At 67.5% G+C, this 25,985-nt stretch overlaps 2 protein-coding genes across 6 annotated transcripts; one reads left to right on the forward strand and one right to left on the reverse strand.

Annotated features, from left to right (window-relative positions):
- Nucleotides 1–1,057: 1,057 nt before the first annotated feature.
- XNDC1N (XRCC1 N-terminal domain containing 1, N-terminal like) lies at nucleotides 1,058–4,797 on the forward strand. Of its 2 annotated transcripts, none has more exons than XM_082754052.1 (8): nucleotides 1,058–1,135; nucleotides 1,223–1,361; nucleotides 1,559–1,714; nucleotides 1,817–2,114; nucleotides 3,365–3,591; nucleotides 3,947–4,064; nucleotides 4,291–4,415; nucleotides 4,511–4,797. In XM_082754052.1, the coding sequence occupies exons 1-8, from the start codon at nucleotides 1,091–1,093 to the stop codon at nucleotides 4,675–4,677; spliced, it is 1,275 nt and encodes a 424-aa protein (XP_082610178.1). In that variant the 5' UTR covers nucleotides 1,058–1,090; the 3' UTR covers nucleotides 4,678–4,797. The 2 variants fall into 2 exon arrangements, with proteins under 2 accessions (XP_082610178.1, XP_082610179.1); XM_082754053.1 differs by having other exon boundaries at nucleotides 3,995–4,064.
- A 928-nt stretch (nucleotides 4,798–5,725) lies between these two features.
- On the reverse strand, nucleotides 5,726–24,808 carry NUMA1 (nuclear mitotic apparatus protein 1). Of its 4 annotated transcripts, XM_082770364.1 has the most exons (27): nucleotides 24,793–24,808; nucleotides 23,530–23,619; nucleotides 20,470–20,542; nucleotides 19,838–19,926; nucleotides 18,579–18,658; nucleotides 18,131–18,213; nucleotides 17,854–17,934; nucleotides 17,645–17,729; nucleotides 16,833–16,941; nucleotides 16,319–16,476; nucleotides 15,604–15,721; nucleotides 14,854–14,971; nucleotides 14,434–14,574; nucleotides 14,179–14,301; nucleotides 10,296–13,805; nucleotides 9,770–9,811; nucleotides 8,596–8,664; nucleotides 8,336–8,446; nucleotides 8,029–8,247; nucleotides 7,789–7,946; nucleotides 7,406–7,655; nucleotides 7,035–7,314; nucleotides 6,805–6,941; nucleotides 6,511–6,726; nucleotides 6,221–6,334; nucleotides 5,958–6,125; nucleotides 5,726–5,874 (listed from the first exon to the last, which is right to left on the reverse strand). In XM_082770364.1, the coding sequence occupies exons 3-27, from the start codon at nucleotides 20,509–20,511 to the stop codon at nucleotides 5,839–5,841; spliced, it is 6,537 nt and encodes a 2,178-aa protein (XP_082626490.1). In that variant the 5' UTR covers nucleotides 20,512–20,542; nucleotides 23,530–23,619; nucleotides 24,793–24,808; the 3' UTR covers nucleotides 5,726–5,838. The 4 variants fall into 4 exon arrangements, with proteins under 4 accessions (XP_082626490.1, XP_082626492.1, XP_082626489.1 ...); XM_082770366.1 differs by lacking the exon at nucleotides 24,793–24,808 and having other exon boundaries at nucleotides 7,406–7,652; nucleotides 23,530–23,683; XM_082770363.1 differs by lacking the exon at nucleotides 24,793–24,808 and having other exon boundaries at nucleotides 23,530–23,683.
- Nucleotides 24,809–25,985: the final 1,177 nt, after the last annotated feature.

Consider the following 25,985-nt stretch of genomic DNA (forward strand, 5'->3'; position numbering starts at 1 on the left):
CCCCGCGGCCAGTCAGGAGGAGGAAGGGGCGGGCTTTAAGGTTAGGGACCGTGGCGCATTTCCGAACCCTCTCAGCGCGCGGCCTCCCCGCGCCCCCCCTCACGCTCGGTGCAGGGGCGGCTCACGGCGGACGCTCCCTTAGGGCCCGGCGCGGTGACGCGGCACCGCCGCGGGACTACAACTCCCATCAGCCTCCGCGGCGGGCCGGAGGCGGGGTTAGGGGCGTGACCAGGGGCGTGGCCACGCGCTTCGCGCGGGAGAGTTCGCGCGGCGGCGGGGCCGGTGCGGGGGGGGCGGGGGGGAAGGGGTAAAAGGGGGCTGGGGGCAAATGGGGGGGGCAAAAAGGGGCGGGGGGGGCACAGGGGGATGGGGGGGGGTAAATGGGGCCTGGGGGGGCAGAATGGGGCCGGGGGGGGCTGAAGGGGGGGGAGAAATGGGGCTGGGGGGGCAAATTGGGGGGGCAGAAATTTTGGGGGGGGGCTCTGGGATGGGGTAATGGGGCTGGGGGGGGCAGAATGGGTGGGGGGGGGCTCTGGGGTGGGGAAATGGGGCTGGGGGGGTGCACCGAGGGCTTGGGAGGGGGGCTCTGGGTTGGGGAAGTGAGGAATGGGGCGGGGGTGGGCCTGGGGGGGGGGCATTTGGGGTTGGGGGACACGGGGGGGGCAGAACAGGGGTGGCAGATACAGGGCAGGGGGGCTTGGGGGGGCAAATGGGGCGGGGGGGGAATCTGGGATAGGGCAATGGGGATGGGGGGGGCACTGGGATGGAGAAATGGGGCTGGGGGGGGCAGAATTGGGGGGGGGGCACTGGGATGGGGCAATGGGGCTGGGGGCAGCTCAGGGGGGCTGGGGGCACCAGGGGCTGAGGGTGATGGGGGGGCAGAACGGGGCGGGGGGGGGCTGAAGGGTGGGGAAATGGGGCTGGGGGGGGCACCAGGGGCTGAGGGGGGGGCTCTGAGACGGGGCTGGTGGTGATGGGGGTGCGGAACGGGGGGGGCAGCAGCTCAGGATGGGGTCCGTGAGCCCCCCCCAGCTCCTGTGTCCCCCCCCCAGGCTTTTGGGGCGAGCAGAGCCCCCCCCCAGGCACCTCCATGGCCCCGGTGCGCATCAGCTCGGTGGTGTCCTTCTCCTCGCAGGTCCCTATGGGGGGGCTCGGGGTCACCCCCACGGCTCCGTGGGGTGGGTGCACACCTTGGGGGGGGGTCTGACGGTGCCCCCCACAGGACCCCCGGTTCCCGGTGGAGAACCTGCTGCAGGAGGCCAGCCGGGGGCCCTGGCTCTGCTGCCCCCAGGACCGCAGCCGGCGGCTGAGAGCGGAGCTGCAGCTGGAGACAGCCAGCGCCATCGGGTACCTGGACCTGGGTGAGGGCGGGGGGCTCGGCTGGGGACCCCCCCGGACCCCAGCAGGGACCCTACACCCCCCTATGCCCCTGGAAGGGACCCTGCACCCCCCCCCCGGGTCATGCCCTGAGCCCTGGGCAGGACCAGGGGGTGCCCCATGAGCCTTGAGCATCTCCTGAGCATCTCTCCTTCCCCCCCCCAAAAAAAAATCCCCACAGGTAACTGCGGCTGCGCCCTGGTGCAGGTGGAGGTGGGGCGCTCCTCCTGGCCCCGGGACCACCCCTACGTCCCCCTGGTGCCCGGCGTCCCCCTGATGACCCCGGCCGAGTCGCGGGCGGGCGAGAACCGCTGCGGGGTGCGGATGTTCAAGGAAGGTGAAGGGCAGCCCCCTTACCCCCCCCCCAAATAACACCATATGGGGCTGAAGGGGTCGGGGCCACCCCTGAAGCCCCTTCTGGTGTCCCCCCAACTTGCAGCAGATTTCCTGGAGCTGGCGGTGGGGCAGAAATGGGACCGGGTGCGGCTCACCTGCAGCCAGCCCTTCAGCAGGCAGGGGCAGTTCGGGCTCTCCTTCCTCCGCCTGCGCACCCCCAGCGACCCCCAGCCCGACCCCCGCCCGGCACCGGTAGGAGCTGTCGGGGTGGGGGGGGTCCCAAGGGGCTCCCGGCAGCCCCCCCGGTGTCGCCTTGTCCTGCAGGAGGGTGCCCAGGGTGCCGACAGCCTCCAGCGCTGCAGCCCGGCCATCTGCAGGATGCTGTGTGCACAGACAGGATCGTGGGTAGCCAGGGCTGGGGTGGACTGGGATGGACTGGGATGAACTGGGAGCCTGGGATGGGGTGGACAGGGAGCCTGGGCTAGGATGGACTGGGAGACTGGGCTGGGGTGGACTGGGATGGACATGGAGCGTGGGCTGGGGTGGATGGGGAGCCCAGGCTGGGTTGGACTGGGATGGACTGGGAGCCTGGGATGGGGTAGACTGGGATGGACTGGGAGCCTGGGATGGGGTGGACAGGGAGCCTGGGCTAGGATGGACTGGGAGACTGGGCTGGGGTGGACTGGGGTGGATGGGGAGCCTGGGCTGGGATGGACTGGGATGAACTGGGAGCCTGGGATGGGGTAGACTGGGATGGATGGGGAGCCTGGAATGGGGTGGACAGGGAGCCTGGGCTGGGATGGACTGGGATGAACTGGGATGGGCGGGGAGCCCAGGCTGGGATGGACTGGGAGCCTGGGCTGGGATGGACTGGGGTGGACGGGGAGCCTGGGCTGGGGTGGGCTGAGATGGACTGGGAGCATGGACTGGGATGGATGGGGGTGGACAGAGCCCGGGCTAGGGTGGACTGGGATGAACTGGGAGCCTGGATTGGGAGCCTGGGCTGGGGTGGACTGGGATGGGGTGGACTGGGATGGACAGAGAACCCAGGCTGGGGTGGACTGGGATGGACTGGGAGCCTGGACTGGGGTGGACTGGGATGGATAGGGATGGGCAGGGAGCCCAGGCTGAGGTGGATGGGGAGCCTGGGCTGGGTTGGACCGGGAGCCTGGGCTGAGGTAGATGGGGAGCCTGGGCTGGGATGGACTGGGATGAACTGGGAGCCTGGGATGGAATAGACTGGGATGGACAGGGAGCCTGGGATCGGGTGGACTGGGATGGACGGGGATGGACGGGGAGCCTGGGATGGGGTGGACTGGGATGAACTGGGAGCATGGACTGGGATGGATGGGGGTGGACGGAGCCCGGGCTAGGGTGGACTGGGATGAACTGGGAGCGTGGGCTGGGGTGGACTGGGATGGACGGGAAGCCTGGGCTGGGGTGGACCGGGATGAACTGGAATGGGCAGGGAGCCCAGGCTGGGATGGACTGGGATGAACTGGGAGCATGGACTGGGGTGGGCTGGGGTCCAGCACGGCCAACCCTGGAGCCCCAGGGAGCCCCCTGGCACCCTGAGCACCTCCTGGCTGGGGAGCGCGGGGCTGACGTCCGTCCGTCTGTCTGTGTCCCTCCGTCTGTCCGTCCACCCCAGGGTCTCGAGGCAGGAGGAGCAGCTCAGGAGCCGCCTGCAGCAGCTGGAGCCGGGCCCCAAATCCCGGAGCCCTGCCCGGAGCCCTGCCTGGAGCCCTGCCCTCCTCAGCCGCCCGGCCAGGATGCTGCTGGCGGCGGCGCGGAGCCGGGCCATAAATCCCCGACCCGGCCCCGGCCCCGGCACCACGGGGCTGCGGGATGAGGAGCGAGGGGACCCCGCAGCACCGGGTGAGCGCTGCCCTCGCCGTGCCCAAAATCTGCCCCAAAACTGCCCCAGGGACCCCGTTCTACCCACGGTTGGGGGGGATCCCCTGTGTCTGTGGGCACCCCATAGCAGGCGAGGCGCCCCGTGGCTGGGGGAGGACGTGCCACCCACCCCCTTGGTGGCCCAAAAACCGTGGCCGTGGTCCCAGCCCAGTGTCCGACCCCACAGCAGGGCTCAGCCCTCGCTCCTCGACCCATGGGGGTGTGAAATGGAAATCCCCTGCTTTTCCCAGCCCCGTCTCCCCCTGCCCACGCTTATAGGGACCAGCAGCCGGGTTCCTGCACCCCGAGCCGTGCCCGTGCTGCTCCACGTTTGCAGCCCCCGGTGCTGCTGCTGAAGGCTCGCTGCCTGTTTGCTGCCCTCCAGGCTCCTCGCAGGACGTCCCCACGCCCCCAAAGAGGGTCCGCAGGCAGAGGGCTCGCAGCCCCCCAGGCAGGTAATTAATTCACCTCCCACCCCCCCCACGTTTCTCCCCCAGCCCGCTGATTTTGCTGCTCTGGCTCCCTCCCCGCACCCAAGGGCCGGCCACGCGCGGTGGGTGCTGGCTCCAGCAGCTCCCCCCGATTTCTGGCTGCCCAAAACCCCCCTGTTTTGTGCCGTGCTTTACGGGGGGGGGGGCAGCACGCAGCACGGCGAGCCCTCAGCTTGCAGCACCCCCGCAGGGCTCCGCCAGCTCCCCCCGGGAAACCCAGCGCAGGACGGAGACCCCGAACCCGTGGCCACAGCGAGGGACCTGCACGGGGACCCAGCGCAGGGGACGAGGTGGGGCTGTGCCCCCTCTGCTCGGGTGAGTGCTTTGAGGATCTCCCCAGAGCTCCGTCCCCATGGGCTGGGGGGGGATTTGGGGTTTGGGGACACCCCCATCACTCCCCTTTCCCGCAGGATGCTTCAGCACCGCGCTGCTGCCCGCGCACGCCTCCCGCTGCGGCGAGGACGACTCCGACCCCGACCCCGACGTGGAGCATCCATCCTGGGTGCCCTGCCCCATCTGCCAGCTCTGCTTCAGCCCCGCCGAGGTGCAGCAGCACGCCAGCACCTGTGGGGAGTGAGGGCAGCGGGCTCGGAGCCCCCCCAGACCCCGCAGCCCCCCCAGACCCCACAGCCCCCTCCCTGTGCAAGGGGGACCCAGGGGATGCTGCGGGTACCGGGGGTGGTGCAGAGCGAGCCCCTCTCCGGGGGTCCCAGCGCAGGGGGAGGGAGGAGGGGAGCTGCTGGGACCCCCGAGGTGGTGCCCAAGGGGCTGAAGTCGCCTTGGTGGGGCTGCTGGGGGCACCCATGGGTGCACCCTGCCCCCCCCAACACCACAGGAGGGGAACGGGGGGGGCTCAGCTGCGCAAACGCTGCCGGGGGAGGCTCCTGCACGGAGGGGTGAGGGCAGGCTGCGAGGGGAGCTGGTGGAGAATAAAATTAGAGCAAAAAAAAACCCAAAAACCTCTGCGTCTGTTTGGGCACAACGGTGAAGCCCCAGCTGAGCACCACCCGGAGGGAATGCAGCACGGAAAGGTGGGCACAGATGTGGTGTCAGGGAGGATTTCAGCCCATTTTTCCCCAATCCCCGTTATACTGTTCCCAGGACAGATGGACCCAGGGGGGTGAGGCTGCTGGAGCTGTGCCCCCCCCCCAGGCACCCCCCCAGCACAGCCCCACACAAAGAGCTGGTCCTGGAGGAGGGCTGGGACACACGGCGAGGTCTAGGACTCAGAGCAGGAGAAAAATACAATTTATTTACAAGTAGAAACACTTTAAAAATGCCCCCTCTGCGCCCAGGGGGGGCAGCGAGGAACCAGGGTCTCTGCTGGGGTGCGTGGCCCTGCCCGGCCTGGCCCCCCCCTTCCCCTCACCCTGGTCCTCGGGGGGCTCCCAAATCCCAACCCCCTGGCAGCTTTGCCCCAGTCTGGTGCTGGGCCAGACCCCCCCAATCCCCCTCCCCAGCCCTGGGAGGGTTCAAACCCCTGCAGCAGGGCAGGACTGGGCCAGGCACAGAGACTGGGGGGGCCCTGGGGCAAAGCAGAGCCAGGGCAGGGGGCATGGGGGTGCCCTGGGGGAGCAAACCCACCCCACACAGCCCAGGGCTGTTACTGGGACATGCAGAGCGATGTTGGGGGGGGGACGGTGGCCCCCAAGTGCCCCCAGCATCGCTCCTGGTCCCGGTGCTGCTGGGGGAGGGCAGGGGGAGGCGAGGGGTCCGGGCAGAGCTGGGCTGGGCAACCTCAGAACTTGGTGTCCTTCAGCGCCCTGCGACTGGCCTGGAAGAGAGAGCAGGGGGTTAGGGGGGGGGGTTTCCCATTTAGGGGGGGTGGGGGAAGCTGTATCCGCACCCACTGCCCACCTTGCCCTTGGGGGACTTGGCGGAGGCGATGCGGGGCGAGCGGCGCGCGGTGCCGTGGGGCGAGCTCTTGGGGGTGGCTTTGCGGCCGGCGGCGCGGCGCAGGAGGCTGTTCCCCAGCTTCTTGGGGGTGTTGAGGATGCTGAACGCCATCGACTGGCGCCTCTCGGCCTGCGGGGGAGGACGGGGGGGCTGTGAGGAGCTCTGTGGTGGATGGGGAAGGGGTCCCGGACCCCCCCATCTCGGCTCTCCAGCCCCCCACTCACCGGCTTGCTGCTGGGTGCCTGCTGCTCGCTGCGCCGGCTGACCTGGGAGCTGCGCCGCTCGCTGCGGTCCCGGGGGGTCTGGGGGCGCGGGAAGCAGCTGACAGGCTTCTTGGACTGGAAGAGAGGGGACAGGGGGGAGACCTCAGCGAGGGGCCAGACCCCTGGGACACAGCCACGAGGAGGCAGAAGGGCTCGGAGCTGGGGTCCCCATGCGCAGCCATAACCGCATCCCGGGGCAGCACCCCGATTCCTCCAGCTCCTGGGGGTGCCCAGGGGGGGGCTCAGCTCACCTCGGGGGTGTCGGGGCCCTGGTGGGACTCATCCGAGAGCCGCTTGCGCTGCTGCCGGGTGGTGATGCCCCCGGCCCAGGCGGTGCTCATGGTGCTGCGCCGGGCGGCCGTGCCCTCGGTGATCTGCGCGGGCTGCATGCTGGCGCGCCGCAGCGTCTCCTTGGGGTCGCCCGTCTTCATCTCCTCGTCCGTGATGGTGCCCAGCGAGTTGGAGGGCTGGGGAGGGGGCGATGCTGAGACCGACCCCCAGGCACGGCAGGGAGAAGGGGCAGCCCCCAGTTCCCCCCCCCTTACCCGGTTCTCCAGGGGGTAGCAGGTCTTCAGGTGTGGCGGGCAGGCGCGGTTGCGCTGCTGCAGCTCGGCGATGCGGTTCCAGTCGTCCAGCTGCTCCGGCTCGTCCTGGCACGTCCCCAGGTAGATGCTGCTCCGGCCTAAAAACCAAAGCGGTGAGGGCCAGGCGGGGGGGGCGTCCAGCAAGGCGCAGCCCCCCCACCCCCAAACCTCAGCCCCCTGCCCCGACTCACCCAGGCTGGAGCTGCTCCCCGCCTGCGAGCGCCTCAAGGAGCTGCGCGTGGCCGGGCGGTAGCCGGGGAGGCTGAGCAGCGCCGAGTGGCCGGGGGGCTCCTGTGGGGACGAGGTCTCGGGCTTGGCGAGGGATTCCTGCGAGGGGAAGCTGGCGAGGGAGCGGGCAGAGGCGGCCGAGCGCAGGCGACCCTTGCCCGGGGCGGCTTTTTGGGGCTGCTCCGAGCGGACACTGCAGAAGGAGCTGTCTGCGCTCAGCGGTTCCTCCGTCTTGGGCTCTTTCTGGGAGAGAGGAAAAAAAATAAAGAAAAAAAACAGGGTCAGAGCCCACGGAGAGCTCCCCGCACCGCGCTGAGCCGTGCCGTGCCCTCACTTTGGTCATGGTGATGTTGATGATCTGCGTGGTGCGGCGCCGCGCCGAGCGCGTCCTGCAGCCCGAGTCGAGGGAGAGGTCGCCCAGGGAGCTGGCGCTGCTCTCCAGCTTGGACTGCGTGCGGTTGGGGATGGGCGTGAAGTAGAGGCTCTCCAGGGACTCCACCTTGCGGGGCAGCCGCTGGGACGCCCGCGACTCCGCGCTCTCCGGCACCGCCGAGGCCTCCGACTGCGAGCGGGTGACTTTCCTGCTGGACAGGGGGGAGGAGGACGCGAGGGTTGGCCACCAGGAGCCGGCGTTGGTGATGCTGGCAGCAAATCTGTGATGCTGGCAGCAAATTTGTGATGCTGGTGGCAGAGCGGGGCCCTCCGAGCTGTGGTTACCTGGTGGAGTTGAGCGGCTGCAGCTCGTCGAGGCTGAGGTCGAGGCTGTCGGTGCTGAGGTCGGCGGGCTTCTGGCGGAAAGCTTCCCAGCCCTTCAGGGCGTCCGTCGGCACCTGGAACTTGCCCAGCTCCCGCAGCTGCCGATCGGCAAACTCCACCTGGGAGAGGAGCGGTGAGAGGCCAGGCGAGGAGGAGGAGGAGGAGGAGGAAGGAAGCAGAGCCCCCCCGCGCCGTGCCCACCTGAGCCTCCAGGCTGCGGACCTGGCTGGTGAGGTTCCTGCAGGTCAGCTCCGACTCCTTGGCCTGCAGCACGCTCTGCTGCAGCTCCTTGGCCAGCCTCTCCGACTCCGTCCTCAGCTCCGCGTTCTCCTTCTGCAGCTGCTCCATCGCCTTCAGCTTCTCCGCCAGGTCCTGGTTCTGCTGCTTCTTCGCGTCGTAGTGAGTTTTTGCTTTCTCCATCTGGGAAGAAGCAGGAGAAGGGGAACCTGCAACCCGCCGAGCCTCCCGTGGGGCAGGGCTGGGGCTTGGGGTGCCGCTCGCAGCCTACCTGGGCTTTGTAGTGCTCGGCCGCCTGCTCCTTCTGGGCCAGCTGCTCCTGCAGCTCCGCCACCTTCTCCTGCTGGCGGGTGGCCTCGGTCTGCAGCTCCCCTTCCAGCACCTGCTCGTGGGGAGGGAAGGCAGCGGGGTCAGGGCCACCCCAGCAGCACAGCCGCAGCCCTCGGGGAGCCCAAGTGGCCACCAAGAGCCGCAGGGCTCGCTGGAGACAGCTCTGGCTCAGGACAGGGCTTCAGGTCCCCGTGGACGTACCTTGACCCGCTGCTGCTGGGTGCGGGTGGCCTTTTCGTGCTGGGTCAGCTTCTTATTCAGCTCCTCCACCTGGAAGGGCACGGCTTTGTTACACCAGCCCCTGGCCACGAACTCCCCCTGCCACAACCAGCTCCTGGTTGTGAATTCCTCCCTCCCACGGCCCCCCTGGTGCGCAGGACGGCTCCTTGCACCCCGCGCCAAGCACCCTGCATGCCATTAGCAGACCCGAGGCAGGCAGTTTGGGGCAGCCCTGTGAGTCCCTGCAGGGAAAAGCTTTGCTCTACACGAGCACAGAGCCGCCAGGCACTAGGAGCAAACCGAGACCCCTCAGCCGGGAGGACGAGGGGAGATGGGGCGCAGCAGGCGGCACCGCGTCCCCCGGGCACCCTCGGCTGCAGGAACCATCTCCACTGCCAATTTTGCTGCAGAATAAAGCAGCAGGAGGCTGATCCGTGCCAAATCTCAGCATGGGGCTCCACGGGGCTGTTGCCACCCCAGGCACAAGGCGTGCACGTCCCCTCGAAGGACTGGGGTGGCTGCCTCCAGCTCGCCCCGTGCGCAGCCACGCCGGGTGTCCTGGGAACAGCACCAGAGGCTGGGGGTGAGGATGGGGAGGTTTTGTCCCTCCCACGAGCCGTCAGCCCCTCTTGGCCTCACAGGCTCCTTGGGAAAGGGGCTGGGGGTGGCCTCATCGGCATCAGCCACGTCTGCTCCAGCAGCAGCGGTTCCCAAGTGCTGGCTCTGAGGTGGGCGCTGCTTAAAAAATAATAATAATAAAAAAAAAAAAAAAGGCATCTCCAGCCAAGGCTGCGTTTTGTGCAACCTCAGCGCTCTCCTCCCAGCAACCTGCCCCTCTCAGTTAAAGAGGGTGGAAAATAATAAATAAAAAAAAAAAAAAAAAAAAAAGGGGTGCTCCAGCTCTCCAGCACCTCCTCTCCAGGGAGGCAGCTCCGAGCTGAGGATTTGTGACCCCCCCGTTCCTACTCCCCACGGGGCGGATGCGCGAGCCCAGAGACCTGGAGCAAAGCAGCGCCTGCGGCACGCGCTCCGGGGACACCCCGCAGAAGGGTCCCCGCTGCAAACGGCTCACGAGGAGGTGGCTCTGCTGGGAAGGGGCCGGGGCCGGGGCCATGCACCGTCACCGTTTAAGCAGCCGGCACTTGGTGTGCGTTACCTGCTTAGCTTGCTCTCTCTGCAAGACCTCGAGCTGCTCCACCTGTCGTGGGGAGGGCACAGAAGGGAGAAGTGAGCGCATTGCGGGCACGCGGCCCCTCGCCACCCCCCGGCTCCCACGCCAAGCAGCCCGGGCTAAGGAGGGCTCAGAGGTGTGTAGGGGATCCGAGCCCTGCTGATGCTGACGTTCCCCGTGTGCCTTTGTGAACCTGGGCCCTAGGAAAACCCCGTGGCTTAGGAATAAAAGGGATGGGGTGGGGGCTCTGGAGGGCAGTAGTTTTTGGCCAGCAAGTTCATGGGCAGCCAATGTGGTTGGAAACCATGAGAGCTCTGGCAGTAAGCGAGGGGCAAGGCTCTGGAGGAGCTGACGTGCTCCCTCAGTGGGACAGAGCTGCCAGGAGCAGCCTCAAAAAAAAAAAAAGTGAGACTGGGGTGGTCCATGAGTGCCCCTTCCCCTCCGGGCTCTGCCTGCACGCCCCCAACCCGCGCCGGGCACCCGAGCGGGGGGCGTCCCGCGAGCCCCCTACCTGAGACATCAGCTTCTGCCTCTCCTCCTGGAACTTCTGCCTCTCCTCCAGCACCTTCACCTTGGCGTTCTCGTACTTGTTGCTCATGGCCTCCAGCTTCTTCGCCACCTCCTCCACCTCCTGCCGGCTGCCCGCCACCAGCTTCTCCGACTCCAGCCGCAGCCGCTCCAGCTCCCGCGCGTGCTTCTCCCTCGCCTGGCCCAGCTCCGCGTCCAGCCGCTGCTGCCCGCGGCTCGAGGTCTCGCTCAGCCCCCGGTTCTCCTCGGCCAGCCTGGCGTTGGCCTGCTGCAGCCCCGCCAGCCGCTCGGCGTAGCTCGCCGCCTCCTTCTGCAGCCGCTGCAGCGCCCGCTCCTGCTCCGCCGCCCTCTCGCGCAGGGCCGGCACCTCGGCCGCCTCCAGCTTGCTCCGGGCGAGCTCTGCCTGCAGCACGCCGGCGGTTTTGGCCCTCTGCTCCAGCTCGTCGCGGTGCTTGCTCTCCAGGGAGGCTCGCTCAGCCTGCAGCTGCTGGCAGAGGTGCTTGAGCGGCACCAGCTCGCCGGCCAGCGCCTGGGCGCTGCTGAGCTCCTGCTGCAGGGAGGAGAGGAGCTGCTCCTTCTGGAAGTACTTGTCCTGGCACACCTTCACCTCCTGCCGCAGCTCCTCCTCGCGCTCGCTTTGGCAGTGGCGGTCCCTCTTCAGCGCCTCGATGGTCAGCCGCTGCTTCTCCATCTCCTCCTGGCACCGCTGCACCTCCACCTTCATCAGCGAGCACCTCTCGGCCGCCCGCGAGGCGGCGGTGGCCATCTCGGCCTGCAGCACCCGCAGCCGCTCCTCCAGCTTCTTGCTCTTCTCCGACTCGGCCACGATCAGGCGCTTCAGCTCCTTGCTCTCCCCTTCCTTCTCGGTCACCTGCCGGTGCAGGATGGACACCTCGTGCTCCAGGCTGCCGATCAGGCTGTTCTTCCTCTCCATCTCCTGGATGCACTGCGAGATCTGCTCCTTCCAGCTCTCCTCCGACCTGCCCTTCTCCTGAGCCGAGGCGCGGAGGGACGCCAGCTCCTTCTCCGCCGCGGCCACGGCGCTCCTGCTCTGGGCCAGCTCTTTGCCCTTGTCCTGCAGCTCTTTCCTCAGCGCCTCCACGGCGCCGTCCTGCACGGCTTGGGCTGCTCGCGCGGCCTCCAGCAGCTTCTGCAGCTCCGAGGCTTTCTCCTTGTGCTGTGCCGCCTCCCTCCTCGAGGCCTCCAGCTCCGCGTGCTGGTGCTGGGACGCAGCAGCCCGGGCCTCGGCCGCTGCCTTCTCCAGCGCAGCGATGGTGTCCTGCTGTTCCCGGCACCTCTGCTCCAGCTTCTCCACCTCCAAACCCAGCGCCTGAGCCTCCTTCAGCTTCTCCTGGTACAGGTCCTGGCTCGAGCTGGATTCCTGCTCCCTGTGGCGGATCTTCTCCTCCAAGCTCTTGAGGGACATCTCCTTCGAGTAGACGGCCTTGATGCTCTCCATCTCGGCGTCGCGGGCCCGGGCGGCCCCCAGGAAGCCCTGCAGCTCGCTGTCCATCTTGGAGGCCCGCTCCTTCACCGCCTCCACCGAGGCGAGCTCCCCTTTCAGCTTGCTGACCGTCTTCTGCAGGTCCCTCAGCTCCTCGCCCCGCGAGACGTTCTTCAGCCGCAGCTCATCCAGCTCGCCCTCCTTCTCCTCGATCAGCTCCAGCGAGCGGGCCAGCTCCTCCTGGTGCGCCGACCGCTCCACCCTCTGCTCGTTGATGGAGTTCTGCAGCTGCACCTCCAGCTCAGCCTTGCGGGCTCTCTCGGCGGCGCAGTCCGCCCTGGCTTGCTCCAGCTCCTTCTGCAGGCGCTTCGCCTCCTCGTCGCGGCGCTCCAGGTCCTGCCCGTGCTTCTGCAGCGCCTCCTCCAGCCGCGCCACCTCGCCGGCCAGCCGCCCCGCCTCGTGCTCCTGCTCCCCGTGGTGCCTGGCCGCGGCCTCGAGCTCCTCGCGCTTCAGCTTCTCCTCGGACAGCTCCTTGGAGACGCCCTCGAGCGCCTCGGTCGCCCGCCGCACCTCTGCCTCCAGTTGAGCCACGCGCTCGGCCGCCGCTCGCTCCGAGGTCGCCACCTTCTCCTGCAGGGCCGAGACGTCAGCCCTCAGCTTCTGCTCCTCGCCCTCCTTCTCCTTCGCCTGCGCCCGGGCGCTGGACAAATCTGCTTGGAGAGCAGCCAGCCGGTCCTGGTGCTCACTGGCCAGGCGCTTCGCTTGGGCCTCCAGCTCCTCCACCTTCTCCTGCTGTGCCCGCAGCTGCTGGCAGGCCTGGCCGTGCTCCCTGCTCAGCGCCCGCACCCTCTCCTCCAGCCTCCCTCGCTCTCCTTCCTCCCCCTGTGCCGCCGAGGACGCCTCCTCCAGCTGCCGCTGCAGCGCCGCCGTCTTCTCCCTGCTCTCCTCGCTCAGCTGCTGCAGCCGCGCCTCCAGCGCCTGCCTCCTGGCCAGCTCCTCGCCCCTCTCCTGCAGGGCCTGGTCGCGGCGCTGCGCGAGCTGCTGCCTCTCGGCCTCCAGCTCCGCTATCCTGGCCAGGTTCCCCTCCAGGCTCTCGGCCGCCCTCCTCTTCTCGTCCTCCAGGATGCCCTCGGTGTTGCGCACCGACTCCTCCAGGAAGAGCAGCCGCTCCTGCAGGCGTGCGTTCTCCTTGGCCGCCTTCTCCCTGTCGGCCAGCTTCTGCTGGCTCTCCTTCAGCTTGCCCTCCAGCTCTCGGAGCTGGGCTTTCAGCGCCTCGGCCGCCCCGGCCTGCGCCGTGCTCTGCTGGCACTGGGCGGTGAGCTCCAGGACGCGGGCCTCCAGCTCGCGCACCTTCTGGCTCAGCTCGGCTTTCTCCTGCTGCATTTCCAGGGCCGAGGCTTGGCAGGCCTCTCGGGCTTTCTCCAGGCTCTGCAGCTGCCCGCTCAGCGCCGCCAGCTGCGCCTCCTTGGCCTGCTGGAAGCGCTGCAGCTCCTGCAGGGCCGCGTCCCTCTCCTGGGCAACCTTCTCGCACTGGGCGACCATCTGCCGGGCCTCCCCTTCCTTCTCCTGCGTGACCCGTGCCAGTTTCTCCTCGCTGTGCCTCAGGCTGCCGCTCAGCTGCTCCACGCGGCGTCCCAGCCCGGCGACGGCCTCCTGCGAGGCTTGCTCCCGGCGCTGCAGCTCCTGGGCCTGCGCCCGCTCCTGCTCCACCTGCTGCTGCAGCCCGGCCGCCTCCTGCTCCCTCTGCAGCAGGAAACCCTTCAGCTTCTCCACCTCGGCCGTCAGCGCGTCCAGCTGGGCCGTCAGGCGCGCCTCCTGCGCCCGCAGGTCCTGCTCCAGCTGCTCCTTGGCCCGGCGCAGCTCGGCGAGGGAGCTCTGCAGGTTGGCGATCAGCTCGCCCAGCTGGAGCTTCTCCTCCTCGAAGCGGCCGCGCTCGGCCTGCAGGGCTGCCTCCCGCTGCCTCTTCTCCTCCTCCAGCCGCAGGATGGAGGCCTGCAGCTCGATCACCTGGGCGGTGAGGCTGGACACCTCCTGCTTCAGCTCCTCCAGCTGGAAGGAGGAAACAAAAATAAAACAAAAACATCCCCAGGCGTGACTCAAGCGGCACCCAGCAGTGTGATGAGAGCTTCACGCCAGCAGCACGCTCCCTCCCTCCCTCCCTGCACCCACTGCACCCCCCCGAGCCCTGCCTTCAAGCACCTGGGGTCATTTCTGACAGCAAACTCCTTTTTCCACCACGTGGATGCGGCTCCATCCCCAGCTGCCCCCCGCTACTGGGGCAGCCAGCAGCGAGGTGGGGAGCTTGCCCAAACTCCGCATGCACGGGGCGCTCAGCCCCCAGCACCCACCCCACAGGCAGCACCCAGCTCTGTCCCCACGCCGAGTTTTGGGCCCGCTCTCCTTACTGGGGACCTCTCCGTACCTTCAGGATGTCGCCCATGACCTCTCCTTTCTCCTGCGAGCTGTGGTCCCCCAGCTTGGCCAGCTGGTCCTCCAGCAGGGAAATCTTCCCCTGGAGAATCTCGATCTTCTCCTCCAGGCATTTCTGGGGACAGAGACGGGTGAAGGAGCAGGGCAGAAGGCAGGGCAACCAGGAGCCATCACCAAACTTCATACACCAAACATCCCCACAGCCTCATCCTCGCTGCCAGTCGCCGGAGCAGCCCCGGAGCCTCACCTTGTCCTGCAGGGCAGCCTGCAGCTCGCCCTCCAGCTGCGCCTGCTTCTCCTGGGACTGTGTCAGGGCGGCGTTGTGCTCCTCGGACAGCTCGTTCAGGGCATCCTGCAGCTGCACCAGGTGGCTGGCGATCTCCCGCAGCTGCAGGGGGAAGCGGGGCAGGCAGCAGTTAGTCTGAGCTCACCCTGCGGGGTGGAAGCAGTGCCGGGGCCATCCCAAATCCCCTGGGGGCTCACGGGGCTTCGTCAGCCACCCTGCACCGAATGCGGGCAACGTCCCTCGGAGGACGAAGCCAAAATGTTCTCTGTGCCCGGTGAGCCGTGGGAAGCACGGAGAACACAGCCTGAATTTCTAAGGTTGATGTTGCCCTTGGTCTGAGGGGCGCAGGGATGCGAGTTTGGGGACTGTGCTGTTCCCCACCTTGAAGGAAAGGTCCCCGTTCTCCTCAGAGAGCTGGTTGATCTTCCGATCCATCTGGCCCTTCTCGGTCTTCAGGTCCTGGCACTGCTTCAGGGCCTCGTGCAGGCGCACCAGCAGGCTGCGGGAGAGGAGAGCGTGAGGGGCTGGGCAAGGGCACCACTGGGTGCTGCTGGGGAAGGTACCCTGTGTCCTGTGTGATGGTGAGAGCAGCACAAAACACCACAAACAGAGAACCACAGCCCCGAGCTGGAGCTGGGGGTGCTCCCCAAGCAAACACACCACCAGAGAAGGGACGGGGCAGGGACTGGGACAGCACAGCAGGCGACTTTCGAGCCCAGTTCAGACCCGATCAAGCTCACGGTGAGCAGCTGGGGAAAGGGAAGGGGCTGAGAGCTCCATCCACTGCCCTCAGGTAGAGTTTCAGGCCAAAAGCAGTTCTGGGCTCACTCAGCTGCAGCCCGTCATGAGCTGGGTGGCCTGTGCTGAAGATTCCTGCACCAAACGCAACGGCTGGGCTCCAGCAAGGCCAACCTTTGGGAACCAGCATCCAATATCTCCCCGAAAGCTTTTAGGGACACAGAGCCTGTCCCAGAGCTGGGAAAGCCTCTTCTGGAGGGCTACATTTGGGGCAGCGCGCCCTTTTTTCCCCATAAAGAACTGGCTGCTGACGCGCAGGAGTGGCCGAGAGCAGCAGCAAGGAATGCCCTCAGCCCTGGTCCATGCATCACCCGAAGCCCCCGGGGTATTTACCTCTCGTTCTTCTCCCTCAGCTCCTCCAGCTCCTTGGGCTCCAGCTGGTCGGCAGCCTGCCTCTCGGTCAGCAGGGTCAGGCGATCGATGCGGTGCTGCATCACGGTGATCTGCGCCTCTGTGCGGGGTGGGCACGTCACCACCTCCTCCTGCACGGCCCCACAGCAGGGCTCCGTCCTCCCCCCAGCTCTCAGAAAGCTGGAGCGAGGATGGGGAAGCCGGGCTGGCAGCCCCAGGTGCCTTTGAGTGCCCAGGGTGTGCAGAAGGGGACGTAAAAGGGAAGGAGGAACGCGCCGCCGGGGGAAATCCCCAGCGCAGAGAGCGTTTGAGCCGTGGGTGGGAAGGCTGCTGCGCCTGGCAGGCTGCTCCCAGCCACTTGGCAGCAGGACTAAGAGCAGCCTCCAAGCTCTGCCCTGCTCGGAGCTGTTGTGACAGCGCTGGAGCTGCCTTGGCTCCCCCCAGCACGTTTTGTTCCTGGCTAACAGCAAGGATCCTTGGTGCAGCCGCGGCCCCGCGGAGGCACGGCCAGCCCCAAGGTGCCCGCGCTGCTCGGGACAGCAGAAAAACCCCAAAGGCTCAGGCTGCACTCCAGCAGGACACACCATGCCCGAGCACGCTTTGGGAGGGCGTCAGAGCTGTGACAGCAAGTCCCAGAACAGATCTCAGCCCCCGAGACCCCCCCCCTGCACCCCAGGACCCCCCGCCAGCCACTGACCCTTTTCGGTGATGAGCTTGCGGTTCTCTGCCAGCTCCAGCTCCAGCTCGTCCCTGTTGTCCCTCTCCACGGCCAGCTGCTTCTTCAGCCTCCTCAGCTGGAACTGGGGGGTCTGCATGACGTCCCCCACGGGCGAGGTCGGGGGTCCGGGCAGGATGCTGCGGGACCACGACATCCCTCGGTTATCCGGAGGGGCAGGGAGCTGCGACCCCAGCCCCCGAGCAGGAAGCCCCCTGCCCCAGCCTCTAGCCCGGGGGTACGAATCCAGCCCCGGGACCAAGCATCCCTCCCCTCTCCACCTCTGCCTGAGCCCGTCGCAGAGCTGTCAGCGTGCCCCAGAGGCAGAGATTTAACCTGAATTTAATTGATTTGCTGCCAGAACGCCAGCAGTGCCTGCACCGGGAGAGCACCGTGGCACGCGGCGGCTCTCCTTGTGCTGTGAGGGCGCACCCCAGGGACCCTTGGGGGTCCCGTCACCCCACTCTCCCCCCACCTTGTCCCCCCCTAACGTTACCTGTTGATGCTGGAGGAGGAGGAGGCGACCTTCTGCAGCTCCAGGAAGCGCACCCCGCGTGCCTGCTGCGGGGGGAGCCCCGGCGAGCGCTCCTCCGAGGGCTGCGGGGCTGGGACAGGGGAGGGGTAGGGTGTGGGGTTTGTGCTCACACCACGAGGCTTTGCAGGCTTTCAGCTTCAGGTCTGAAAGCCCCAGTGACCGCGGGGTTGCTCCGGGATGGATCAGCCCGGCCAAAAAGCTGGAACAGCCCTCGCAGCCCTGCTGCCCCCCTCCACCCACGCAGCAGGAATGTGCCTAGCCCCCCAGCTCCGTCCCCAAGGGTTCTCAGGAGAGACAAAACTGTCCTTTGTCTCCTTGTGGGACTGTCCCTTTGTCCCCTTATGGGACGCTTTTGTAGTGCTCAGTGTGACAGGCGACAGCCCGGGGCCGTGGGCTCCCGGTGGTGCTGCTGCTCTCCTGGGTTGGCAGCTAGAGCCGTGCAAATGGGGCAAAACCCAGCAGATTTATGCTCTGGAAAAAAGCCACCTGTGCTGCTCGGATGCTGCCAGCACTTGGAACACCTCACCCTGCTGCAGCAGTTAGGACCTGTCCCCGTGCCACCCTGCTGGCGTCTGGACATTGCCACCCAGACAAGTAACGTTAACCCAGTGCTAACAAGGTGCTTTTTTTTTTTACAAGCAGTAAAAAAAAATCCCCGTCTGGCCGCCTGCTCTCCCTGCACGAGGCTCATCCAACGCCAGCCCATCGGTGCCCGCAGCACAGGCTCGTAGGGTGGGCACCGATTTGGGCACCGAGCCGGGCACCGCGCTCACCTCTCCTCTGCAGAAACGCCTCCAGGTTCTCCGTCAGGCTCTCCTCGTTGTCCAGCACGAATTTGAGGATGTTTGCCAGCTCGACCTGCGCCAGAGGAGCCCGGGGGTCAGCAGCTGCCCTGCGGCAGCTCCGGGCCCGAGGGGCTGGTGATGGCTGCGGGGGGCGCGGGCGGGCGCCCACCCGGCCCCTTGCTGGCACCGGGCAGTACCTGGGTCTGGTAGTCGAAGTCGTTCCAGTCCCCAGGGCTCCTGCTGCTCATGGAGCTGTGGTACAGCAGCAGCACGGCCACCTGCAACGAGGCAGAGCATCAGGAGGGGAGCTGGGCAGCACCAGCCACTTGTGGGACTGGCCCCCGAGTTGCTCAGCCCCCTTGGGTGCAGCCCCTCCATCTCGGGGCCCCCGGGACACAGTTTTCCCTTCCAGCAGGGAAATGTGGCAGCAGGGACTCGATCTGGGACAGAGGCACCCCTTGGGCACGGCGATACCTTGGCCAACTCCAGCTCTTCTCCCTCCAGGAGCTTCTGTGCCGACACCAGGTTCTCCGTGGTCGATTTGTGCTTGCAGAGCTCTGCAACACGAAACGGGAGCTGCGGTCACACCGAGACCCCTGCCACCGAGTGGAGACCCCTGGCTGGGTTTTTCCCCTCGCACACAGCCCTCCGACCACCCTCAGGCTGGCTTTTTGGTGGAGTGCCTTCTGCTGCTCCACCAGCAGCACCAGCACAGCCTGTGGTGCTGCGGGATGGGACACGGCACCTCCCCACCCGGCACCCCTGCTGCGGCGAGGACTCCCCCCAAGCTGGATTTGGCCAGCAAGGACTTCCCACACCGGCTTCTGGGCAGCCCTGCAGAGCTGGGGCTGGGGCCGGGGTCACCCAGAGCCCTGGCAGAGGCGGGGAGGGGGCTGCCGTGCCCCTCGGGGCAGGCTCTTACTCTGCAGAAAGCTGCGGATGAAGGCTGCTCGCTCCGGCAGGGGCTGCTCCAGGACGGACTGCCCCTCCTCGCTCTTGTGGCTGCAAAGAGAGAGCAGGAGGGATGTTAGAGCTTTACGGAGAGGCTGTACAAAGGCTGCCTTCACCGACAGGCAGCTCCTGAAGCAGGGGGATTCCCGGGGTGGTAGCACGGTGAGCAATCCCCACTGCACCCCAGGGCGGCGCAGGCTGCTGCTGGCAGCCCCAGAACTGGCTGAATTTGGGGCGTTCGGCCCCCTCCAGCCCCAATTCCTCCCTCCTGTGCTGCCAGCCCCACGCTGGGACGGGTCCAGCACCGCCTGCTCTGCTCCAGGGCTTTGCTTTCGGAGAGGGCGCATCCAGAACCGTGTGGGTGCGTGAGCCCCGCGCACCTCAGCCCCCTGCCCTGGAGCCCACGCTGGATTTAAGGGGGGAACGGGGCTGCCCCTGCCATGGCTCTGCTCCAGGATCAGCCTTTTGCTCTGCAGCAGCCAACACAAACACGGGCCACGTGCCTAAAACCCGTGCCAGCCTGCGCTCTGCTGCCGTTGCTTCCAAACCCGCGGCTGCTCTGGGACCTCCAGACACAGGGACTTGCTGGGGAAGGGGAGGACACGAGGATTTCCCATTCCCTGGTGCTGTGGGACCTGCCAGCCCCCCTCACCCAAAGGCAGCTCCCCCGGGGCAGCCCCGTGGCACCCTCCTTGCCAAAACCAGCACCGCGGCGAGGTCGGGTCGGCTGCCTGCTGAGCACACCCCGGTGATCCCTGCTAATCCCAGCCAGGGCTGGGGCTGGGAGGTTAAACAGGTCTGGCTAAATATATCCCAGCTCCCCGCTCGGAGCAGGCTCTCGTTACGCCGTGCTGCTGTTAATTATAGCAGGCAGGCTCCGAGCAGTGCCCCCAGCGCCTCGCCGGGTGGCTCATTAAGGGCGAGCCCCCAGCTCCAGCACCCGCTGTGCTTGGCAGCTTCCAGCCAGCCCCGCTCACAGGGGATGAGAGCAGCTCTTGGGATCGGAGCTACCCCATCCCTGCACCTCGTGCTGGGGGTTGGGGCTGCTGTGTCCTCCCCAGGAGCAGCCCCCCGTTCCCCAAAAGCCACCGGGACGGCTCCACGGGGCAGAGCTGCCCCCCCTGGGACCCCCGGGCTGAGCGAGGCTCAGGACAGCTGCCGGCTGCCTCCTCGCCCAAGCAGGATTTAGGGAGGCACATTCGTGGGGGCAGGAGAGCCCCCGGGACTCACGTTTTGTTGATGATCTGGATGAAAACGCGGCAGTCCTGCAGCTGGGACAGGTCCCCCAGGGGATCCGCGCACACCTTGGTGCTGTTCACCTGGGGACAGGGGCGAGATGGTGAGCAGGGAAAACCCAACAGCCATCCCACAACACCCCCATGGACACCCCCAGCCCTCCCCAGCGCCCTGCCAGGAGGGATGGGGGCAATGCCCGCACCCACAGGGGCCGGCACGCCTCGCGTTGGGCACGGTGACGCCTCGCTCACGCACGGCACAGCTCTGTCCCCATCCGTGGCACGGGGTGGGAGTGAGATTTTGAGGTCCTTTTGATCCCAAACCATCCTGTGCTTTCCGAGGCAGGACCCTCAGGCTGTTTATGGCCCAGCTCCTCCTGCCTTCCCCACCAGCCGTGCCCCCCAGGCTGGTTTCCAAGGCTGGACGGAGCCATCGGAGCATTTCGGGCTGCTCAAGCCCCCTCCCCACACACCCCCCGTGCCCCAAATCCCACCGTGACCAGCCCCAGCACCCAGCTGCTGATGGAGGGACCCCAGCCTGGGCAGCAGCACCCAAAGGGGCAGCAGCAGAGCCCCCCCGGGACCACCCTGAGCCGCGGAGCTGCCCGGCGTGCCGCGGTGCGTTACCCAAGCGAGGAGAGCCGCGGCTCTCGTGGCGTGGAGAGGCATCTCTGCGAGGCTGCCAGGTCACTGCCCGCACCTAGAAACAGCAAAAAAAAGGCAATTAGAGGCCAAACGTGGCAATTACATTCCTACAGAGCCTGCACGTGACGCCGGGCACCGGTGCCTGTCGAGGCAGGACGTGCCCCACGCGCTGCGTTACCGGGGGCAGCAGCCAGAATCCTCATTTTCGGCCCTAAAAAACTGGAGGAAAGCAAGAAACTGCAGGGCTGGGGGGAAACAGCCGGGCTCTGGGCTCCCCACGGAGCAGAGCTCGAGCACGGCTGGCCCCGAGGCAGCCCGGGAGCGACGCCTCCAGCCTCACGTGGCGAGGGGCCGGCGGCTAAGCGAGGGCACAGAGCAGCGATTGTAGTCGGGTGACCTAAATTCCCCGGGGAGCACAGGGCCGGGAGGGGGACCGGGTGGCAGCCGGGAGCACGGTGCCAGCACGGTGGGGCCCGGGTGTCCCCGGTGCGCTGGGGACGGGCAGGAGGAAGGGAACGGCTCCAGCAGCGGCCACCTGGGTCCCATCACCGAGTTTTCGGGGATGTTTGCTGCCTCAGCCCGTGCCCTCCTTCCCCTCCGTGCCCCCACTCACCACCAGCCTTTTAGGATACCCCAAACAGCCAGCACACGACACCAAACCCTACCCAGCACCCCGGGAAACCTGCTTTTGTCTCCCGAGCCAAAAACCTGCTGGTGCCAGCGGTGCCACCCCCGGCACGTCCCCGTCCCTGTCCCCATCCCTGTCCCCATCCCACGGGGCCGGCTCCCCGAGCCTTGCGCCACGGCCGCGCTGCCCCAACCCCACAGGAAGCTTCCTTCCAGCCCGGCTGGTCTTTCAGGTCTCGCCCTGGTGGCGTAAATTAAAAAAAAAAAAAAAAAAAGAAAAAGCTCACGGCTCCGGCCCCCCCCCAGGGTCCTGTGCGCTCCCCGTCCCTGCCCTCGGCAGCGGGGGCTATCTTGGTGCTGCAGCAGCCTCCTCGCCACGGCCACTGCTGCCCTGGGGGAGATAGCATCTATCGGGGAGCCCCAGCATCACAGCCCGGCCCCGGCTCCCTCCAGGAAAGCCCCGGCCTCAGTTTTGGAGAAAAGTGGCACAAAGTGGCAGGGCTCGGAGCTGGGGAGCTCTCCGTGCTCGGGGAGAGGCCGGGAGGCACGAGCTGGAGCCAGGGGAGAGCAGAGCTTCTGGAGGTGTAAAAGGGAAGGAAAAAGGGGAAAAAAATAATAATAAAAATAAGAGTAAAGCCACCAGGCTTGGGGCTCAGAGCCAGCCCTGCCGTCGGGACGGTGCCAAGGTCCTGTGAGCTCCATGAGCACCGCTGCCCTCCCCGCTCCTGCCGGGGCGCACCGGTGCCAGCAGCACGTGGACTCTGCTCTCCCCGTCCCCATCCCCGTGTCCCCAGGTTGGGGGCACCCTGCCGAGGTGCCGGGACCCCCAGGGCCGTGCTGGCAGCCCCCAAGTGTCCCCACCAGGCTCCAGGGGGCTCCCTGCTCCCCGGGGAAGCGGCGAGGCCGAGGTTTGGCTGTGCAGGATCCGACCTCGGGACGCCCGTCTCACCTTTCACATCGGGAATAATTCCTCCGCCGTGCCCTGCCCCAAGCTCCCTGCGGGATGTGGGGAGGGCCCAGGGCTGTCCCCGGTCCCGGGGGAGGGCAGCGGGGGCTGCCAGGAGCACGGGGGGGCCTCCAGCAGGGACTTCCCCACGGCAGGAGGGGGACGTGGGAGCGCTGCCAGCTCCCCCCGCGGCGACTTTTGCCTCTGCCATCCCCGGTGCCACCCCAATAACCCTGCCCTGGGGTGCCGGGGGGGCTGAGCAGGGCCTGAAATAACCCAAAAACCCACCTGGGGAGGGGTCGCTGATAACAGAGGCTGGAGGGAGGGATGGGGCGAGCGGCCGTGCCCGGGCAGGACGGTGCCTGGAGCTCCGGGGCCCTCCCTGTGCCCCAGTTCTTCACCACCACCGCGTCCCTCCTGGGGCTGTTGCCCCAAAAACGCCCCCAACCACCCCCCGACCCCTCACCAGGGGCTTGATCCGGGCACCAAAACCCCGCAAAAATCCGCAGGGAGCCCAGATCCGGCCCCCACCGTCCCCGGAAGCTTTGGCCACCGCCGATACTTTAACAAACCCCAGGAGCTGCAGCTCGGAGACACGGAGCACCTGCAGCCCAACAGCCCCGGGGAGCACCAGCACTCCCAGGGCAGGATTTGGCCCCGGCACCATCCAAAAATTCCCCTCTCCGAGCGCAGCCCCCGAGCCGCTCGCCCCCCAGCTCCGTGTTGGGCATTCCAGGAGCGGGGCAGCCCCATGGGGTGGGGGTTCTCCCACCCTCAACCCCCTTCCTTGACCCCATTTCCCCCTCCGGACCCCCTCTGACAGCAGCACAGAGCCCCCCCCAAGCATAAACCTGCCACGGGACGACCTCGGGCACTGCTCAAAGGGGGAACAACCGCGGGGGCTGCGCGGCTCCTTCCCTGCCCCGGGTGCCATATAACGAAACCCAAGGGGCTGGGGGTGCTGAGCCTTGGTGGGGGGCACAGGGATGCCCCCCCAGCGCTGTCCCCATGCCCCCCCCAGCTCCCTCCCCAGTCAAAACACGGCGTTACGCAAGCGGCCGCCTTCCTCCGCGCGCGCGGGGCCGGGGAGAGGAGGGTGAGGGGGGGACAAGCACCCCCTGAGCCCCCCCCCAACCCCACAAAAACACTCAACGTCGCCCCCAGCCCCACAAACAGGGGGAAAAGGGGGGGGTTTGGTGGCGGCGGGGAGGGGGGGGCCCGCGGGCAGAGCCGAGCTCCCGGATGTTGGCGAGCGCAACTTGGCCGCGCGCCCCAGCCCCGCGATCGCACCGCGGGGACGCGGCGCTGCCCAGGGCATTGGGGGCCAAAAAGGGGGGGCTGCAGCGAGCCAGGAGCCACGGGCTGGCCCCCCACAGAGCCTCCTCCTCCTCCTCTTCCTCCTCCTTCTCCTCCTGCCCCCCCCAAAAAGCCCCGTCGGGAGCAGGGCAAAGTCTTTGTTCGGGCCTTACCGGAGCGCGACGGCCGCCGCTCGTCCTCACGCCGCCATCCACGGGTGGCCCCCCAGGACCCCCAGGAGGCCGGGGCGGCGAGCGCGGCCCCTGCAGAAAAAAAAGGGGGGAAAAAATAAAGTTGTGTTGGGTTTCGGCCGGGGGTTGGCAGGAGATGGTTCCCCTTCCTGGCCCGCGGCCACCCCCACGTCACGGCCGGGCCGCGCTCGTTAAAGGCGCACGGCACAAAAAGCTGCTGGCTGGGCACGGGGAGGGAAGGGGGCAAACGAAGCCCCCTGCCCCACGGGGGGATGCCCTGTGGGGCTTTAGGATGGGGGCAGCGTTTTGGACAGGCCCTGGGGGTGCTCGGCAAGAGGGTGCTGGGGTCCTGCAGCGACCCCGAGACCTGGGGGTTTGGGGTTTAAAGCACGGAGAGGGGTAAAAGTGATCTGAAAACCTCTCCCCTAAATCCAGCCTCCAGGAGAGGCAGTGGGGTAAAGAAAAAGGTGTGAGCCTGCGTCGTGCTGAGCACTGGGGCAAGGCAAGCTGCACGACCCCGCGACCCCACAAATTTTGGGGTCCCGGAGCTCCAGGCCGGGCCCGGGGCCTCTGCTCCTGGCCCTGGGCACCCCCGAGCTCCGGTCCCCAGCCCACCCCACAGCGTCCCCATTTGCTGTGGGGGATCACGGTTTGGGGAATTCCACCCCAAACTGCTCCCTGCTGGGATCCCGTGGCCTCGGGGGGATGGGGACAACGAAGGGGGGGTCCCCCTGGATGTGGGGGGGGAACACCCAGGGCTGTCCCCACTGCCTGGCCTTTATCACAGCTTATCAGGGCGGGTTCCCTGGGGGGATCCAGGCTGATTTCTCCCAATTTTTTCCTTTCCTGTGCATTTTTTCCTCTTTCCTGTGCTGGATGGAGGTGAGGCTGACTGCCTGGGGCCTTGCTGGAGGCAGGACCAGTGCCTGCATCCCCCAAGTGCTGCCATGGGGTCAAGATCACGGCCCCATAGCGGTGCCTGCAGCCCCCCCAGCACCTCTATGGGCACCCCCTGACCCATGGGCTCACCTATAGAGCCCCAGAAGCATTTTAGGGCTGGAACAGCCCTCCAGGACCACCCCCACCCACCCCTACCACCAATGTCACCCCCAAGCCCTGTCCCCAAGCACCACGTCCAACCTCTCCTTGAACACCCCCAGGGACGGGGACTCCCCCACCTCCCTGGGCAACCCGTCCCAAGGCCTGACCGCTCTTGCTGAGCAGAAATGTCTCCTCATTGCCAACCTGAGCCTCCCCTGGCACAACTCGAGGCCGTTCCCTCTGCTCCTGGCCCTGCTTCCCTGTGAGCAGAGGCCGCCCCCCCCCCAGCTCCCCACCCCTTCCTGTCAGGGAGCAGCAGCGAGGCCCCCCTCTCCTCTCCCCCTCCACCCCGCCTCTGCAGGCCCCGCCCCTCTGCACGCCCCTCCCCTCCCTTTAGGCCCCGCCCCCTTCTCTTACCGCCGATTCAAACCGCCGCTCCCGCCCCGCCTCGCGCCGCCATTGGCTGCCGCCGTGCCGTGACGTCACGTCACGTCACGTGGGCGGGAGGGCGCGCGGCTGTGGGGCACGGAGGGGAGGGGGGGGGGCGCCGCAAAGTCTCGGAGCGGGGCGCGGGTCTCGCGAGAGTTGCGGGGCGCGCGGCGGGGGGAGGGGCGGTTGCCAGGGAGACGGAGGGGGGAGGGGAGGGGCCGCGGGGGGGGCGCCGGTGGGAACCGGGGGGGGCACGGGGGGGACACGGGGACACGCGTGGGGTCGTGGGGGGGTCTTTTGGGGCATGGGGGGGCACGGAGACACAAGTGGGGTCATTGGGGCCAAGTTTGGGACACGGGGGGGGGGCACTGGGACATGCATGGGGTCGTGGGGGGGTCTTTTGGGGCACGGGGGGGGATATGGGGACACGCGTGGGGTCATTGGGGGACAAGTTTGGGGTACTGGGGACACTCGTGGGGGGACAAATTTGGGGCACTGGGGGGGGTACAGGGACATTGGGAGACTTCTGGGGCACAGGAGGGGCATGGGGGGGGGCACTGGGACACTCGTGGGGTCGTGGGGGGACATGTTGAGGGCACGGGGGGGTATAGGGACATGGGGGGACACAGGGACACGTGTGGGGATATTGGGGACATGTTTGGGGCACTGGAGGGGGCACGGGGAGATGCATGGGGTTGTGGGGGGGGTCTTTTGGGGCACGGGGGCACGCCTGGGGACATTGGGAGACTTTGGGGGCATAGGGGGAACATGGGGAGATGCATGGGGTCATTGGGAGACAAGTTTGGGGCACGTGGACATGTGTGGGGTCGTGGGGGGACAAGTTTGGGGCACCGGGGGGTGGGCACGGGGAAACTGGGAGACTTTTGGGGCATGGGGGGGGCACTGGGAGGCTCGTGGGGTCGTGGGGGGACATGTTGAGGGCATGGGGGGGACACACGGGGACACGC

Source organism: Aythya marila (genome assembly GCF_965140915.1).
Source record: "Aythya marila genome assembly, chromosome: 1".
NCBI lineage: Eukaryota > Metazoa > Chordata > Aves > Anseriformes > Anatidae > Aythya > Aythya marila.

What these genes read in the sequence shown, in the direction of transcription:
- XNDC1N (XM_082754052.1), top strand. Translation starts at nt 1,091, where the DNA reads ATGGCCCCGGTGCGCATCAGCTCGGTGGTGTCCTTCTCCTCGCAG. An exon ending in TGGTGTCCTTCTCCTCGCAG is followed by an intron (nt 1,136 to 1,222) that starts GTCCCTATGGGG and finishes TGCCCCCCACAG; the next exon opens with GACCCCCGGTTCCCGGTGGA. An exon ending in GGTGCGGATGTTCAAGGAAG is followed by an intron (nt 1,715 to 1,816) that starts GTGAAGGGCAGC and finishes CCCAACTTGCAG; the next exon opens with CAGATTTCCTGGAGCTGGCG.
- NUMA1 (XM_082770364.1), bottom strand. Translation starts at nt 20,511, where the DNA reads ATGCCTCTCCACGCCACGAGAGCCGCGGCTCTCCTCGCTTGG. An exon ending in AGGCTGCCCTGCAGGACAAG is followed by an intron (nt 14,302 to 14,433) that starts GTGAGGCTCCGG and finishes CTCTGTCCCCAG; the next exon opens with AAATGCCTGGAGGAGAAGAT. An exon ending in TCATGGGCGACATCCTGAAG is followed by an intron (nt 13,806 to 14,178) that starts GTACGGAGAGGT and finishes TCCTCCTTCCAG; the next exon opens with CTGGAGGAGCTGAAGCAGGA.